The sequence below is a fragment of the Etheostoma spectabile genome, chromosome 23 (genome assembly GCF_008692095.1).
Source record: "Etheostoma spectabile isolate EspeVRDwgs_2016 chromosome 23, UIUC_Espe_1.0, whole genome shotgun sequence".
Classification (NCBI taxonomy): domain Eukaryota; kingdom Metazoa; phylum Chordata; class Actinopteri; order Perciformes; family Percidae; genus Etheostoma; species Etheostoma spectabile.
The window spans coordinates 17,542,782-17,561,832 of NC_045755.1; the positions used below are offsets into that span (position 1 = coordinate 17,542,782).

Consider the following 19,051-nt stretch of genomic DNA (forward strand, 5'->3'; position numbering starts at 1 on the left):
GGGGCATGCAGTAAAGGACCGCAGGTCTGAGTCAAACCCAGGCCTGCTGCATCGAGGAGTGCAGCTCTATAGATGGGCGCCTGCTCTACCAACTGATCTATGGTTTGCGTGGTACCTGAAAATGAGATGGAACTTAATTTATCCTGAAAGACATTTTTGTGAAAATATGCCCAGCATGCTTAGGAAAAAATATATACATACATAGCAGCAGAAGATATAAAAATGTTACAGACACTGGTCTGCTGGGGGATGGGGTACCAAGTTGTTGAAAATATAGCTTTTCTGCAAGTTTATCGTTGCTAAACAGATTTGATGAATTACTCTTGAGTTTTTTTTACTTAGAGGATAAAGGTTCCATTGCACGTCTATAATTTCCATTCACAATTTAAACCCTGATCCAATTCAGAAAACAAGACACAGATGCTCAGAAACCTTGATACTGGTAGAATCATGTATACAGCGATATGAATAACCAGATTTCTCATGTTCCATGTAAATGCCACACCCCAAATAATTATACAACCCCACACTCCTCATGTTGAGTAAATGATCTCCAAGTGTATGATTGGTTTGTTAAGCCCTGTATAAGTAAATGGGTACATTTGGCTAATAATTGAGAACTCTTGTTAATTCAGGCTTCTTGGTGTGCTATGGCTGCCTTCTTATTAATAAACTGCCTTCTTATTAAATAGACTGCCTTCTTATTAAATAGACTGCCTTCTTATTAATAAACTGCCTTCTTATTAAATAGACTGCCTTCTTATTAAATAGACTGCCTTCTTATTAAATAGACTGCTCATTAAATAGATTATCAAATAGACTGCCTTCTCATTAGACTGCCTTCTCATTAAATAGACTGCCTTCTTATTAACAGACTGCCTTCTTATTAATACCTGCCTTCTTATTACATACCCTTCATTTAAGACTCCTTCTTATTACAACTGCCTTATTAATAGACTGCCTTCTTATTAAATAGACTGCCTTCTTATGAATAGACTGCCTTCTTATTAATAGACTGCCTTCTTATTAAATAGACTGCCTTCTTATTAAATAGACTGCCTTCTTATTAAATAGACTGCCTTCTTATTAATAGCTGCCTTCTTATGATAGACTGCCTTCTTATTAAATAGACTGCCTTCTATTAAATGACTGCTCTTAACTATATACAATAGACTGCCTTCTCATTAGACTGCCTTCTCATTATAGACTGCCTTCTTATTACAGACTGCCTTCTTATTAATAGACTGCCTTCTATTAACAGATGCCTCTTTTATGACTGCCTCTTATTACAGACTGCCTTCTTATTAATAGACTGCCTTCTATTAAATAGACTGCCTTCTTATGATAGACTCCTCTTATTAATAGACTGCCTTCTTATTAAATAGACTGCCTTCTTATTAAATAGACTGCCTTCTTTTAAATAGACTGCCTTCTTATTAATGACTGCCTCTTATGAATGACTGCCTTTTATTAAAAGACTGCTCATTAAATGATTATCAAATAGACTGCCTTCTTATTATAGACTGCCTTCTTATGAATAGACTGCCTTCTTATTAAATAGACTGCTCATTAAATAGATTATCAAATAGACTGCCTTCTTATTAAATAGACTGCCTTCTTATTAACAGACTGCCTTCTTATTAATAGACTGCCTTCTCATTAAATAGACTGCCTTCTTATGAATAGACTGCCTTCTTATTAAATAGACTGCTCATTAAATAGATTATCAAATAGACTGCCTTCTTATTAAATAGACTGCTCATTAAATAGATTATCAAATAGACTGCCTTCTTGTTTTCTCCCGCAGGCTTCTGGGTTCACTGTAATGACTCTAAGCTGAACGTGTGTTCGGTGGAGGAGGTCTGTCGTGCTCAGGCCTACATCCTCTTCTACACACAGCGAGTAACTCAGGACAAAGACCGGCCGCTATAAGACCACAATCCCCCCCCCCCTATCCTCCTCAGCTGCAGCCTGACCACTCGGCGAGAAGATATCAGCACAGCCCCACCTATCGCTCTCTCGCTTCCCTCTTCCTTTGGGCGTCTTCTATCCGAGGAGGATGGGTCTTTTTAGTCTATTTTTCTAAATGAGAACGTAAAAGAGAGGAAGGACTCCTTTTTAAAAAAAACCTGGTTCTGCTTTGTGAACTTCTTGTATATGGTGTTTATATGTAGGTATTTGTAAAAGACAAATGGTGATGTTTGTGATTTGTGTACAGTTGTATTTTATAAAGAGTATCAGCCAAGATGTGTCTCAGTAGCAGCCAACAGACTCAAGTGTCCTCTACAGGTTGTACAGGTGTATTCACGTGTTTGCCTGCCTGTGTTTTGGTGAATGTTGATTGTAAATGCTCGTTTGTTTTTGTTTGAATCAGCTGAAATGTTTCTCAGTCACTTTAGATCGTCGTCACAGAACTGGATGTAGGGTTGTAAAAATGTCATTCACTCACTAGAAATGGCCTCGCTGTGTTCTAGACAGGTAAAGTTTTGATGGATGTGTTTCCTGCCAGAAATGCACTAATGTCTACAGAATAGGCTGCCAGCATTGTTTTTACTCAGTTTATAGTCTCGTCTCTGTACACAAGCAGGGTAGGAAGTTAATTTGTTTCTCCCTGAAGTACTCCTGAATCTGTCAGGGAAAATTGGCAGACCTCAAGCCAAAGCCTGGGGATAGGTTTCTGGGAAAAAACCTCAGCGTTTCCAAAACGGTTCAACATTTGCTGGATGTGTTGTTGTTGGTTTTTTTCCTTCCCTCTTTCACTATTAAGTTTCCAAAGGGATGATTTTTTTTGATTTTTTTTTTAGCTAAATGCTGCCACCTCTCTTCTCCAAAATGTAATTGTCTTCAGAGTGTGAACCATTCCCAAACTACACGCATACTAGTGTACTAGAAAAGTGCCCTTTTGTTGAGAGTATATTTTTATAGTCCAATTCAGAAAAGTGGAATCTCCACAGCGGCAGTCCCATGCCAGACCAGCATTTAGATTATGAATGTATTTTTATACAATCCCCCTCAGAGGTTTTAGAAAAGAGGCCGTTGACTGTTTTGAAAGGTTTTCTACAACCGCCGATTGTTCACCACCAGCAGTTATGACTGTTCTATCACCATTAAGTAGGTGTGTGTGTGTACTGTATGTGTTCATATTGTATTTAATTTACCATCTGTTAAGTACAATATCCAGATTCAACAGGATTTCTGGAGTGTATACAGATTGTGATATTTATCTCCATACTGGAGAAAATTGTACAAAAAAAAAAAGGTATTCTCCACCTCAACCAAGTTCCCTCTGACTTATCTTTCAGAGGGGAATTCAAAGCACAGTTCATGTTGTTTCTCCTTTTATTGTCCGACGTGTCACGTTTGGTTACCACCCCATGGATGTGTGTGCGCGTGTGAATTTATGGAAGTTATACTATGCAAATTGTTACCTCAGTTTTTGTCTAGAGAAAATTACCTCAATAAATGAGAATATTTTTTCATTTTTCTACAAAAGATGAGTGTCTTGCTCGTTCTCATTTTGTACAGGAAGATGGTCAAGGCACTTTTATTTATGTTGCCCAAAATCACAGTATGTCTTACCATCAAGTATTTACTTCAGATAATTACCAATTATAACCTTTAACATTTCCAGAACGGAAATCTAAACATTGGATAAATCCAGATTCAAAATTCCTATTTTGTTTTTACAGAGGGAATTTTAGACATATCAGAATAAATCAGAAAATACTGTCAGCCATGAAAGAAAAAAAAAAAAAATTTTTTTAACCATGTTTTTAGAAATGTTATGTAAATCAGGCTATGAATGATTTATAAACAAACCCTTCTGTAAAATATATACAGTAGGAATACAAGGGCAAAGTTCAGTGTATGTAGAGTAAGCAATACTTGCAATTTGAGTGGCTGTGACACAGGTGGTAGAGCGGTCGCCGACCAATCAGAAGGTTGGCGGTTCGATCCCTGGCCCTGCATGTTGAAGTGTCCTTGGGCAAGTGTGTGAACAGCTTTACTGTTAAAAGTGCTTTGAGTGGTCGTTAATGGTGTCTGTATATAAATACAGTCAGTCCATTTAGTGGAGAGCAGATTTCTGGCTCAGAGTATGAGAACAGCCCTCTAAAGATATTAATGTGAAATTCATACTTTTCATCTTTGCAAGACACTACAGGTGAATAGTTTTAACATACTGTATCACCATGAAACTTCCCCCTGTTGATTACTTATATAACAAAAATTCTATTTTGTATTTCAAGTTTAAATATGCAAATAAGGCATTATCAAATTCTAAGTGTCGGTGAATTTAGAAGAAATGTACAAAGTGTAGTAAAATAAACACCTAGATGTGCATTGAGTGTTTTTTTCCCCACTAATCTGAATGAATAGATGCAATATAACCCATCTTAAAAATGACCAGTGCATGAAAGAAACCATTGTTCTGCCTGTAGTGGTTCACCCTAACCAGATGCTAGCTGTTAGCTTAATGTTTGAAATTTAACAGACAGATTTGAAAGTGGTGTTTATCTTCTCATCCAACTCTCTTAAAAAAAAAAAAAACATGTATTCCCCCTAAATATCAGTCTATCACTTTCTCCAGCTTCTTAAGTTTTCTATGACCGTAAATTGAAAATCTTTCAGCTTTGGACTGTGAGCTAGACAAAAACAAGCCATTTGAAGAAGGATGATGTGATGGAAAGTCATCAATATTTTGTGACAGTTTATACACGAAAAGATGAGTAATCAAGATAATAAAAAAGCAATTATTAAATAATCTATAATCCATTATAATTGTTACTTGCAGCCTTAATCTGAACAGCTGAAGTAAATATAAAGTAAAACTACTGGCTCGGGGCGGACTCTAGCTCACCCAGTAGGAGCGTGCGCCCCGTGTGGGCCGAGTCCTTTAAGGCGCCCCGGGTCAAATCGGACCTGCGGCCCTTTGCTGCGTGTCATCCCCTCATTCATGTCTGTCCGCTGTTGCTGTTGAATAAAAGGGAAAAGCCCCAAAAAGTAATCCTTAAAAAAGAAACTACTGGCTTTTGCAGTAATCCATTAAGTTTAAATGTAATTAACATGAAAGAGTTACTAGCTTTGATTAATGGACAGATGTGTGGTATTGAGCTTTGAAAAAATACTTTGTTTACTGATAAATCCACTAATAGTTTCAGCTCTCAAGATATTCGCTAATTCAGTGTGCCGATGTGCTGCATAAGCAGCAATCGGCACAATGATTATTATTGCCCATACTTATTATTCAGTGTGCCGATGTGCTGCATAAGCAGCAATCGGCACAATGATTATTATTGCCCATACTTATTATTATTATTATTATTTCTTATTCTCCATCTTCCGCCAAATTTCGTCCCGCTACTAGTCCCAAAGCGTTGCCAACACGCGCAACACATTACACCGAAATGTGGGTAATGATCGGGAATGGTGTGCTATGATTTTTCTAAGAGATTTGCCGCGTGGTTTTACCGAAATCGGCAAAAAACCGGCAAACTTTTCTCATTGACTTGAATGGGAAATGTTCGGGAAATCGCTCAACATTGCTCAAAAACGCCCCCCCTTTGGCACCATGCTGTGTCGCCATACTTTAACGTAGAAACATGATTAAAAGTTTAAACCGAAGACAAGACTTTGGTGTTTATTGCGCTGAATGGGCGTTCAGATATCAAGCACGGTTTCTCCCAAATCCCAGTTTACGTATCGTCCCGTTTTCAGACCGGTTCAGATTTTCCAATGTGTGTGTATGTGGCGGAATGTCGGAGCTAGAGTGGGGGACAGAGTGGGGAGACTAAAAAATTTATCTTTTTTTCTCTATAACTTCTCCCACGCCAACAATTCTAACTTGTCATGGACAATTTATACATCAAAACGTAGGTACTGTCTAGTTTCATCGAATGTGCTCATTATGTGATTGATGTATACTTTCCGCTCAGCAACCTTTCATGAGAACAGTTCCCATTTTCCTCCATTCACTGTAATGGTAAACATCGTCCGCATTTCTGAGCAAAACGCAGAGCGAAGGACTTTTTTACATCGCTGATACGCCCACATTTTAAAGTTTATCCACATAAATTTTATATCAATACGTTCACAAGGGCCTTGTGGTGCCCACGAGCACCTCAATTAATTGATATCTTGTATCCTTTTGGTGATATGATCATTTGTTTGAGAGCTTGATCAGTCTCTTAATAGCTGGTAACAGTTGGTGCCAGGTGCAGTCGTTAACTGACTACATATCAAAGAGATGACATCACAGAGATGAAAGGCTTCCTATTGGTCCTTAGTAACCAGGCAACCATACTTTGTATGTCTGTCTGTGGACATCCATCTGTCTCCCTCTCTCTCAGACACACACACACAGACAGACACACACACACGTCCTAACATCTTAAATAGGTTTTAAAGAGTTATATCTCTGAAGGGTTAAGACACTTATTTTTTATTAAGTTTATTTGCTGTTCGGATGTGCACCAAGTAGTAGGCACACTGATAAAATTTCTGCGGAATTTTCTAGTTATTATTATTCCGCCTGTTTTTTGACGCACTACTAGTCCCAAAGCGTTGCCAACACGCGCACCACATTACACCGACATGTGGGTATTGATCGGGAATGGTGTGCTATGATTTTTCTAAGAGATGTGCCGCGCGGTTTTACCGAAATCGGCAAAAATACGGCCAAAAATGTCCCATAGACATGAATGGGAAATGTTCGGGAAATCGCTCAACATCGCTCAAAACGCCCCCTCTTTGGGACCGTGCTGTGTCGCCATACTTTAACGTAGAAACATGATTAAAAGTTTAAACCGAAGACAAGACTTTGGTGTTTATTGCGCTGAATGGGCGTTCAGATATCAAGCACGGTTTCTCCAGAATCCCAGTTTACGTATCGTCCCGTTTTCAGACCGGCTCAGATTTTCCAATGTGTGTGTATGTGGCGGAATGTTCGGAGCTAGAGTGGGGGACAGAGTGGGGAGACTAAAAAAGTTATCTTTTTTTTTTCTCTATAACTTGCTCCCACGCCAACAATTCTAACTTGTCATGGACAATTTATACATCAAAACGTAGGTATTCTTGTCTAGTTTCATCCAATGTGCTCATTTATGTGATATGATGTATACTTTCCGCTCAGCAACCTTTCAAGTGAGAACAGTTCCAAATTTTCCTCCATTCACTGTAAGGTAAACATCGTCCCCATTTCTGAGCAAAACGCAGGCGAAGGACTTTTTACATCGCTGATACGCCACTTTTAAAGTTTATCCACATAAATTTTATCATCAAGTTCACAAGGCGTGTGGTGCCCACGAGCACCTCAATTATTGATATCTTGTATCCTTTGGTGATATGATCATTTGTTTGAGAGCTTATCGTCTCTGAATAGCTGGTAACACAGGTGCCAGGTGCAGTCGTTAACTGACTACATATCAAAGAGAGACATCACAGAGAGGAAGGCTTCCTATTGTCCTTAGTAACCAGGCAACCATACTTTTTATGTCTGTCTGTGGACATCCATCTGTCTCCCTCTCCTCAGACACACACATAGACAGACACACACACATCCTGACATCTTAAACAGGTTTTAAAGAGTTATATCTCTGAAGGGTTAAGACACTTATTATTTTTTATTAAGTTTATTTGCTGTTCGGATGTGCACCAAGTAGTAGGCACACTGATAAAATTTCTGCGGAATTTTCTAGTCTAAATATACTCTTGTCACTTGTGAGATTTTAAAAATCAGAAGAGGAAAGGCCCACAATGAACAAAATCATTTTAATCAACTTTTTTTCCTTTCTTACAAAAACATTTTTGGGGAGCTCAAAATGAAGATTTTTTTTTAATGGGGAACATAAAGTGGCAGCAACCATTTCAAAGATATTTTTAAAAATATCAAAGAAACAATGACCAGGGGGCCAGAGTGCAGAGCCCCCACCCGTTGCGACAGAAGCCAAACATAAAGATGCAGATGCACGGTGTCTGTATGAAGATTTATGTTATATGTTTTGCAGAGATTCCTGGCCATGCATTGGCCTAACCACTTCTTAAACGCACCAGTAGCATTTGTGCTTAATGTAACTCGAGCACTAAAGAACTGGAGGCTCAGAGTGGCGCAATCGAAAACTTAAAAAATGAAAAGGGGGTTTTCCCCACAGTCACCGTTTCCTTGAATATGGGGGGTGCACTAGATTGAGCAGCAGCTGGCTTGACAGAAGGCTTGACAGTTTTGAAAATTCTGCAAAGCGAGGTCCGCAGGACATGGCAAGAAACTATAATGTTTCCTCCGACAGAAATGTGTTGCCTTGTTTTTAATTTCTGTGGGTGATGACAAAAAACAACAACTCAGAAAGCCAATCCTTCTTCCTTGCAAGCTGTGAGCGGTGCATTGTGGGTAGAATACAGAAGCATTCGGCATCCCTCACAGTCCTTTTTAAAGCGCTTTTCTGTCGTTTCTCTGGAGGAGTTGCTAACGGGGTGTGGAGGTGCTGGGTGGGGGTGGTGGGGACCAGGAGGTGGGGTGCTGTTGACGGGTGGAGTCAGGCGATCAGTAGTCGTCTCCCCGGCTCACCACCTCCTTGCACGTGGGCCTGAGCAGGATGGTGTGCTCGAACTGAGCGGTGTAGCAGCCCTTGGTGTCGCAGAGGGGGGGGTAGGGGTCCACGATGCCCAGGTCGCACAGGTTCTTCAGGGCCATCAGGTACTTGCTCTCGCCCAGACGGTCCAGCCAGCGCCGGCAGAACGCCAACGTGCCAAAGTTCTCGTTGATAACGTTCAGCAGGTGCTTCGCTCGGGGCAACCTGGAGACGAGGTAAGTCTCAGTTATTAAAGACCACAATTTAAATATGAACAGTTCTACACTGTAGAATATCCAGTCTGTTTCTCTGGTAGATGCAATCTAACGTTGTTCAGTACAAGATAGCCAACTAGCGCTAGCCACCTGGAGTCAGGACACAGTTCAACTAGACATCAAAGAAATCCCCAGTATGTGTATGATTTATGAATAAGGGGCGTGATTTTTGACACAAAACATGACGATCAGATCTTCAGGATTTGTATCAGACTGTTCACAATATACTGACATAAAATAATGGTCGCATGTTTTTTGTGCAGCAATGCATCATAAAGGCAGACAACCTCTTACCTGATGGGGACATGGCCGACGTCAAAGTTCTTCATGTAGTGAGAGCACTCCATGTCGTCGTGGACCATACCTTTACCCGTGCTGCCAAATGTCTCGATGGCGTAAACTTCTCCCTCCTGCAGTGTGAAAACAGTCAAACAATCAATACTGGGACGACTAAAGAATATGAAAAAGCCGCTCAAATTATAAAAAATGAATGGCTCAAAAAGACAGAGTTAGGCCTGAAACTACCGATTAGTTTTCATTGTTGACTAATGGATTAGTTGTTCGGTCAACAATGTGGTGAAAACGTTAAAAATGTGTTTCCCAAAGCCCAAGATGATGTCCTCAAATGTCTTGTTTTTTTCAGTCTTTGAAGAATTCAGAAAATATTCATATTTAAGAAGCGGGAATCAGAATTTCCCATAAAAAAAAAGAAAAAGAAAAAAAGACTCAACCGATCAGCCGATTATCAAAAAAGTTGGCGATTGTGGCCAGGGTGGCTCAGTGGTGGAGCAGGCACACGTGTACTGTTAATCCGACCTGGGATGATTTCCTGTACTCCCTCTCTCTCTCCCCTTTCTCACCTAACTGTTCTCTCAAAAATTAAAAAGCAGCAAAGCCCGAAAAATAATATTTAAAAAAAAGTTGCTGATTAATTTAATAGTTGACGTAAGTAGTAGCAGTAATCGATTCCTCTCTGCAGCTCTACATACAGCTAGATTTAACATTGTAGGTTTATTCGCACAGATACAGATATAATGGAAAATCTTGAAAAAGAAAATATCCGAGCCATCATATTCCGTATATAGTGAGAACGGTGAGGGTCATAACTGACTCACCTCCATTCTCGTTGCTTCTCCTCCTTTAACGATGGGCACGGTCTTGCCAGCGTGTATTCTGTACTGACCGATCGAATGGCCGTTCAGGTTGCGGATCGGCTTCACTGGACAGGAGATACAAAGTTCACGAATGAAAAATGTTTATCAACTTTTTATTATTTATGACTGACACTTGCAAGTAAACAGAGCACTTCATACACAAGATTCTGGTGTTTATTTTAACTAAAATAAAGCAATGTATTTAATACACATTTAATCAACATTTTAGGTAACAGAAGTGTCGGATCAGACTCGGTATCAGCATTAAAGGACTCAACAGACAAACAAAATGAACGTTATCGGGGCGTCGCTACTGTGCAGCGTGCAGTTAGAGGAAGTTACCTTGGTATGTTTTGCCGTCCAGCTCGACCTCGTAGGACTCCATCACTTCTTGAATGGCCTCGCCGACGTCACACAGACGCACATCGATGCCAGCGTTCTGCAACAAACAAACAGGAAATCCTGAAGCCATCGTGCCTCAGGGAGAGTCAGAGAGAGAGAGAGCTGAGTGTGTATAGGGTTGGGTATCGGTTGGACTGTTACGATTCCAACACCGATTCTTAAAAAAACTGAAAAGACGAAATCAAAGAAAGGCTCTTTTATATCGTTTTTTTTTTTAAATAAAAAATTATTGAAACTTAACATTTTTAACACACACACACACACACACACACACACACACACACACACACACACACACACACACACACACACACACACACACACACACACACACACACACACACACACACACACACACACACACACACACACACACACACACACACACACACACAATTAGGGTAATATGTCTATTAGCGCCCACGTGCAGTGCATGGTTAATTTGCTTTTCGGTGAGCCCAGAGGGGAAATTTGGCATCTTAAAAGTAGTCTACGTTTACGGTAGCCAGCTTACGGTAGACTAGAGAGACAGTGTCATAATTTTACATCCGTTTTGGAGCGACAAAGGGAAAACATTTTAGTCAACACATTAAGTGGAACCAAAATGAGGATCCAAAATTTGCGTTCTAATCCGGTCCGATTCCTACCGGTTGCGTAATGGAACCAGGTTTTGGTACCCAACCCTATTTGTGTAGTAGTCATACTTTGATTCCAGTATTGGTGGCGTCTCTCACAGCCTCCAGCAGCTTGTCATACTTTGGATTAAATGTGACAGTGAAGGCACAGTCAATGATTCGCCCTGCAAACAGACACCAAGCAGAAAGCAGAGCATCTTTTAGATTTGGGTTTTTAGAGGTTATTTTGCCTCCATGTCAAACATCCAGCAGCAGAACATTAGAAAAGCAGATGGGAATTTGGTTTTGGCCACATTTTCAAAAGCATGATTTCAAATGAAAGATCAACATTAACAGTAAGTATAATGATACAGGAGAGTTGGAAAAATATACTCTAATAATTCCAGTTGTGAGAAACAAAGTATATTTGAGCACTCTGAAAGCTTATTACAGCTAACCACTCTGCAAATCATTATCCTGCGTATTTTATTTCTGCATGTAATTTTTCATACAGGCAGCTTTTTGTTTCTATTTATGTCTGTACACTAAAAGCAAGAGTGTGTAATCACAAACAGAGTAGATCTGTCTTAATCAATCTGCACTTACAACAAAGACTGAACTTTTTCTGGAAAATTATAACCAACTCAACCCGTTTTAAGTGTAATGAATTACGTATCAGTGTCGAGTTCCAAGAGTCCGACAACTGATTTTCCTTCTTTTACGGTGTGTAATGTAAGTGAACCATTAGCGGCCTGAAGTGTAAATCTGTAGCGGCAGCTACTCTATCCTTTATGGATTAAGAGTGGTACTTGAATGCATCGCTTTTCATCAGCACAAAGTGTAGTTGAAGCAGCACTTCATTTCCTGTGGTACCGTTAATGTGCGTGCCGAAGTCGATCTTGCAGACGTCGTCGTACTGCAGGACGGTGGTGTCTCCGGCGTTGGGAGTGTAGTGGGCAGCACAATGGTTCAGGGAGCAGCCGGTGGGGAAGGCCAGGCCGGCGTTCAGCCGGTCCTCCTTTATCAGCTTACGAGAACAGTCCTCCAACCGCTCGCTGGACGGACGGGTGATGGACAAAATGAGTTTGAAGCGAAAATAAATTATTACGCAACAGAGCAAAACAGCTTCGAATGCAGCTTTGGAACAACTCTGTCAAGTTGAGAGGTGTGCAACGGCTGGCGGTGTGCCTGCCTGCCCCCCCCCCCCCAAGGGCTCTCAGACAAAACTGATACAATTGCACCCTCCCTAATACAACTCCGATTTTAATGAACAATCATACAATTACTATTTAGCAAATATTTGTTTACATTTTGGCAAATTAGCAATTCCTCTTTGCAATGTACCCAAAAGGGTACAGACAATTCTCACAGGATAACTTTGAAACTGAAGAAAACTTAAATACTTGATGATTCTCAGGCTAAATTTTTGGAGTTACAAGGAGGATTACATTCACCTTCACCCCTTCAACTCTCCCGTGCCCCCTGAGGAGGGGCCTCACAGTTGGAATACCGCTGGTCTAGTTCCAGACAGCCACATAATAATAATAATAATCATAATAATCATAATAATCATTAAGTGGATTGAACAGATGATCGCAGCCTCACCAGATTTCAATCATGGTCATGCCGGGTTTCATGAAGCCGCGGACGTGCTGGCGGACCTGTCTGTGGGCCTCGGCCGCCTGTCTGAAGTCGTTCCACATCTCCTCGTTGGCTTTATCCAGAACTCGCTTCTCCTCGCTGCTCGTACGCCACGCCGCGCTGCGACTGGGCAAAGAACACAACAACACACTTTGTTTTGTCGGGCAAAGCAAGAATACTGCTTAATTCTTTTTATAGAGGTGTAACAATTCTGGATAGTCAGAGGTGAAATTAAGCATGCTAACACGGCAGGCAGTACCTGGTTTTCCATCATTAAAAGCCATATGATAACTATCAACAGACCAGGTCCAATTAATATATCTGCACAGAACACGCCAATTTAAACATGATTTTTGTAAGCAGTTTTACTGCTAATATAAACACCTGCAAACTACATTAACTAGTATGATTTTTAGTACTCTCAAACTAAATGTCTGCCCTTTAAAGACCCGAAGGCAGGATGCTATCAACCGACAATTTCTTGTTTGCAATGACTTGCAAATACTACCCTTTGATTTTGTAAAGTCAGAAGTTACAAAGTGCTTTACAAGAAGAAGAAAAAAGAGGCAACGGCAGATGGAAGAGACAAACAATATAACAGCAAGCAGAATTGTAAAAGATGTTAAAATCAAGAAAAGGCCACAGAACTTTTAAATTTAAAGACACATTTTAAAGATTTGGCTTTCAGAGTCGTAAAGCAACAGCAGCAAAAGCCCGAACTCTTTAAGCTCCGACGTGATTGATGAACCTTGTAGGAAACTAGCCCAAATACTAACAGAGGGTTAGGTGTGTGTGCTCTTCTTACCCATCCTGTACGATGGGGTATTCACACTCCTGTCCGATGGGGAATACTCCACTTGGGTATAACTCACAGATGGGCACAGATGGAGGATCAGTCTGAGATTTGGCTGGTAAGGAAAAAAAAACACACTCCATCAAACCGACTCTGCGTTTGAATTCAGGGCAGACGACCAAACTTCAGCTGGGAACAGACTGCTCTTTTCAACTGTGAGAGTATAAAACAGTCAGGGATGTTCTTCACAGCACTGCCGCAGATATTTTTTTGCAGCGCTAACAAATTAAAATGTGGTCTACTTACGTCCTTTCTTCTTCTTTTTCTTCTTCTTCTTTTTCCCTGTCGCATTATCTCCATCATCTCCATCTGTGCGAGTCAAGATACTGCTGTTACACCAACCACCATGCGATGTGTTGAGATTGTTTTAGTGAGAAGATGATGTGCGTTATATCAGGTGTTAAGACAATCACCTTCCTCGCCTTCCTCCTCTTTCTCTTTGTCTTCTATCGCCTGCTTCTCCAGCTGTTTGGTCACCTCGGCCACTCCATCAGCCTCTGCAGCAGCAACAAGATCGTCAATGACGACTACACATCAACAGTCCAATAACGATCAGCGGATAAAAACTCATCCGTCCGTGTGTGTGTGTGTTCATAAACATGTGAGTAGACTGGTAGAAATATAGATATGAATTTGGGTGTGTTACGTTTATATTGACGTTTCGATGTTTCTGCTCATCATGTTCAGGCACATTAGCACAAAAGTGCGCTAGCCACATGCTAACGCTCGCAACAGTATTATTTGGCTCACAATGACTGTGTAACGTGGACCTAATTCATATTGGGAAATGAATGTGTGTACATTAATAATAATACATTTAATTTACATAGCATTTTTCACGAACTCAAATATGCTTTAAAGGGCATGAAAATAAGAAAAAACAATGGACAACTAAACAAAACAAGATTGAGGCACATTAAACGAATAGTAACTGTATCTATCAGATTGAAGCGTATTGAATCGTTTCAACATCAAAGCGTCCCTGATCCGTATCGTAGCCCATGCATCTAGACACGTATCAGATCGTCTAATAACGGAGAGATGCACATTTAACACTGATACCTTAGATCTATAATAGAGATATAGACTTCATCCTTAAGCGGCCTACACACAATAGGCGGCGACACTGCTCTGCTTCGGCAGTTCCATTGATTTCCTTTAGGGAGAGCAGTGCCGCATATCGTGTGTAGGCCGTAGTGTGTAGGAAACGATGAGGTACGCTTCAACAAGGCGCTGCGCTACCCCCCGCCGCCACGCTACCCCCCGCGCCACGCTACCCCCCGGCGCCACGCTACCCCCCGCGCCACGCTACCCCCGGCGCCATGCACTGCTCGGAATCGCCGCTGTGTGCTGCGCTCAAAGTTCAAACTATTTCAACTTTGACCTAGTTGCCGCTGACCTTTCAAGGCGCAATCACGGGCGCAACCCATTCCAGAACGTTCCTCTGCCTCTGTGCCCTGCCTCGCCTCATGTGTAGGCGGCTTTAGGTATTAAAATCAAGCACTGAATGACATGGCATTTTTCAGAACTTGATACTATGGAGGCAATTTGGTCGGTGCCTACATGTATCTAAGTTCAGTACCCGGTACTAGCCAAGAATGAAGGAAAAACATTAACGATGTCTACTAGGAAAGCAAAATAAATACTTTAAGCTTTATCGCTCTCTATACCGATTACAATACCTCACAACCTCAGGGTTGTCGACCAATACTAAGTACCACTTTACAATCTTTATGTTACACACTTGGAACACATTGCTGTCATTTTCAAGTAAGGTAAGGCTCAGCAGCCCGTTGGGACTTAAATGGATCTAACACAGGGGAAACACAGGATTGTATAATGATACTGACAAAGAAACTGTATTTAATGACGCCCGTATAGCTCAGTTGGCAGAGCGGGCGTCCTTATATGGAGGTCTACTGCTCAACGCAGCGGGCCCAGGTTCAACGCCGGCCTGCGGCCCTCTGCTGCATGTTGTTCCCCCATCTCTCTTCCCTTTTATGTCTTCAGCTGTTGTGTCAAATAAAGGCCTAAAATACCCACAAAGTTAACTTGAAAAAAAGAAAAGAAAGAAACTGTTTTCAACATGGATTCGTCACATGACTGAGACCGGACCCTCTTTATAAATTCAGATAGGGAAGAAAGATTTGGTCGCTGCATCCCTATCAAAACCGTCAAACTCTACAGCATTCAGTCATTTGTATTTGGTTATGTAAATCATACATGATTTGAAGTTAAGAAGAACACTCTTTAGAAAAATAAAAAGGAACAACAATGAATGTATTGGGAAAGATCTGCCGATGTTTGGTAGTTGTACATTAATTACTGCTTGCTCAAAGTGTCAGCTACTCTGCTTCTCTAAATAACCCTTATGGATGCAGAGAGGTAGGGCCGGGCGATGTGGAGAAAATCAAATATCACTATATTTCTGACCAAATACCTTGATATCAATACTGCAACGATATTGTGGTGTTGACACTTGGCGCTTTTACAAAATATTTACACCTTGAGATTATTGGTAAATAATCATCAGTAATGTGGATGTAATGACTAAGTGGGTGAAAGCTATTAATAGAACAGTTACAACAGTCGGGTAGGTTCAGAAAATGACATCACTTTACTGTAATGCAGCCTTTAAAACCAGGGTAAGATGACACTTATGCCATATTACGATATTCAAAATCAAAGACGACATCTAGTCTCATATCACAATATGGATATAATATCGATATATTGCCCAGCTCTACAGACAGGGTCTTTAAGGAGTCAATAGCAAAAGGGTAAGAACAACTGCTATTTCTCTTTCTCCACAGCAAGTAGGTATTCAAAGTTGTGATAATACAGAACATATCGATCCATTTAATTAGCGGGGAACGTTGTTATCACGCTACACAAATAAAAAGAATGTATGTGGATCATAGGTTCATCATGTTTTAGGGTGGGTTATTTATTGAAAGAAAGCAAGCCTCCTTTGGGTGTGCTTTCCTTACATAATAATTCTCTTAAACGGGGAATTACGAAACAGGAAAACTTGGCCGAGGCTCAGTGCAGTTGGCAAGGAGAACCGGAGCATTTAGATCCGCAGATTGTTGCGTTTTCTCTAAAAACAAATAAAAAAAGAAGCAGTTTATTACTTCCTGTATCAGCTGTGTTAAATGTCACCGTTCCTGAGTGAGCTCTGACTGAAGCACGGCGTGTTTTATAAGGCCTGACAGCATGAGCCCCCACACTGCCCTCAACCCGCATGGCTAATAACGATCAGCGTCAAGTCAGACATTTTCCGACACCGTCCTTCCGGCGTGACTTTTAAAATTAACATCCGACTTGGGTGACAGTGAAAAATATAATACAAAGAAATGCAAGCTATGACTGTCAAAAATAAAACAGACAATCTGACCAACATTGTTACTGAGTAAATATAAATTATTCAATAAATTACATTGTTGTAAATGGGTGCTTAAGAGTCAGGTTAGCCAGAATCTGGAAATCCAAATTGCCATCTAAAAAAAAAAAAACCATTGACACAACATCCTACTCAAACAATAAAAAGGTTGTGATAAGGATTAATATGTGCCATTTATATTTTTTATCTAAACAAAATTGTAAATCAAAATCTCCCTGGTCTCTGTAACGTTAGTCGTCAATACTTTTTGTATTTTAATATCTTTGTCAGTATATTGTTATTTATTAACTATATAAATAGTTGTAAAAATGTAATACGTAGCCTACCTTGCAAAAAATAAAAATACACAACTCATTTAATGGATTTATAACAATGACATGGTTCTTACCATTTCAATTCTGGTTAATAAATTGATCATCATCCCGGAAAAAAAGAAGAGAAAAATAAAAGAGAACGCCTTTATTTTGAAGGCCATTTCCCCTCATTTCCGATTTCGTCACAGCTAACTGCTGCTAACTCGACCCAGCTGTCTGGTTGTAACGTTATAAGCAACATTAGCTCTGCTAGCTTGTTAGCAAAAAAACTGCTGAAGCCAGCCTCACCTGTCGTTGCGGACTTGTTCTTCTTCTTCTTTTTCTTCTTCTTTTTCGCTGCCTCCCCGACGGGGTCGGCCTCTTCTCTGTCCTCCGCCTCCCCGTTCAGCTCCCGGTCCGGGACGGGTTTCTGGTCCACTACCTGCTCCGCAATCACGTCCGCCATGATCGCAGGCGCTGCTGGAAAAGGAAGTGCCAGGGACTGTGGGAGTGCTGTGTGTGATGCTGCCTTTAGGGACACTCGGTGTTTTCATAATTGTTATTCATCATATTCTTCATGTTCTTCTTGTTATTCTTGGCAGTATTATTACTAGTAGTTATATTAACAAGCTACTATCATGTAAAAGATAGTTAGGAACATGCATTATGTAAGCACAACACACACTGTAGTTATTAAGGCTCTTGTGTAATAATGCAGTGAGTGAACCTTCAGGAACCTTGAGCATCTAAGACTATGTAATTGGTTTCACAAATTATTTAACAATTAAATGGGTTGTACACATTAAGTATATGTTTTAATATACAAAAGTGCATCAAAAAGAAGATTCTAAGTCTAAGTTTGTGTTGTCTTTTTCATTCTGCTCTAATGACTTATGTGCTGTTTTGTTAAAGTAAAACAACATCTTAAGAGAGTCAGTTTCAGGTACAGGTGTGTTTTATTTTTTAAACCCGACCTATATAACATTTCATAGCATCCGTGACTGGACTTTTAAACATGTCTCCCCCAAAATCGGAGCTTAATGGGAGCACTTGAAGGCAGCATAAAGTAAAACATGCCGAATCAGCTGAAGGTGATCTCGTGCACTGGGTGAGCCAAATGAGAAGTGGGTGTGGTATAAACTGATAAACTGCACCGACTAAAATATGATCAATATCATATCCTCAAATATTAAAAGGGTAACATTTGCTAGGCTAAAAAATTAAATAAAAAGGTGTGATCTGTGAGCAAAAACAATCAAACTAACACTAAAACAGTCCGTTGCATTATTTATGGTTTTAAGTTAATTTTCACACAAAACCATAAGCATCAAAAATCCTGCTTTATTGCCCTAAGAACGTGTCAGTCACACAATTGACCACTAGGGGGCAAACCTGTAACAGTTAGCAATCTAATAAAAAATAACGTCATTAATAAAATTGTGTGGTGCTTTATATTTAGAAAGCGTTTATGCCACTTGATGCACAGTTGCAGAGGAGACAGTTTCAGTATCTGTTGCTTTTGTTGGAGTCAAATCCTTATCTGATGGTTTTAATGACACACTAAAATGTCAAGAGGTAGAGTTACTGAAAAATGGGGTTTCCCTTCTTAAGTGTATTAAATCCCAAGACAGGGGCACTTATATGTTAAGTCTTCAGTCCACTTCACCAGGTCTGTGTGTGACTCTCCAAAGCCAGGAATGGCTTTAAAGTGGAGCACCAGCTGTTGTGGGTGAGACAAATGCAAAATCTCACAAAACATATCAAGTAACTCACCAAACCTGTTTCTCTACCCCTGGTGTGAGAGCCTCTGAAACACGAGCGCCACAAAAGACTTCAGGATACATTGAACACT

The 19,051-nt window shown here is 40.4% G+C and overlaps 2 protein-coding genes and 1 long non-coding RNA gene across 3 annotated transcripts in view; 1 reads left to right on the forward strand and 2 right to left on the reverse strand.

Annotated features, from left to right (window-relative positions):
- The window catches only part of usp44 (ubiquitin specific peptidase 44), a 9,338-nt gene extending 6,657 nt beyond the window's left edge, over positions 1-2,681 (forward strand). The window contains exon 6 of the mRNA XM_032505627.1: positions 1,808-2,681. Within this exon, the coding sequence (XP_032361518.1) occupies positions 1,808-1,932 (125 nt within the window). The 3' untranslated portion in view covers positions 1,933-2,681. The remainder of the gene's footprint in view (positions 1-1,807) is intronic.
- Positions 1-5,173, reverse strand: part of LOC116673380 (uncharacterized) — a 9,603-nt gene extending 4,430 nt beyond the window's left edge. Inside the window, exon 1 of the long non-coding RNA XR_004327825.1 lies at positions 3,359-5,173. This is a non-coding gene — a long non-coding RNA (uncharacterized LOC116673380). The remainder of the gene's footprint in view (positions 1-3,358) is intronic.
- A 2,705-nt stretch (positions 5,174-7,878) lies between these two features.
- LOC116673352 (methionine aminopeptidase 2) lies at positions 7,879-17,730 on the reverse strand. Its single transcript, XM_032505646.1, has 11 exons — positions 17,509-17,730; positions 13,917-14,000; positions 13,750-13,812; positions 13,456-13,558; positions 12,615-12,776; positions 11,883-12,064; positions 11,100-11,194; positions 10,336-10,432; positions 9,955-10,058; positions 9,134-9,249; positions 7,879-8,789 (listed from the first exon to the last, which is right to left on the reverse strand). The coding sequence occupies exons 1-11, from the start codon at positions 17,663-17,665 to the stop codon at positions 8,537-8,539; spliced, it is 1,416 nt and encodes a 471-aa protein (XP_032361537.1). The 5' UTR covers positions 17,666-17,730; the 3' UTR covers positions 7,879-8,536.
- Between the last annotated feature and the right edge of the window lie 1,321 nt (positions 17,731-19,051).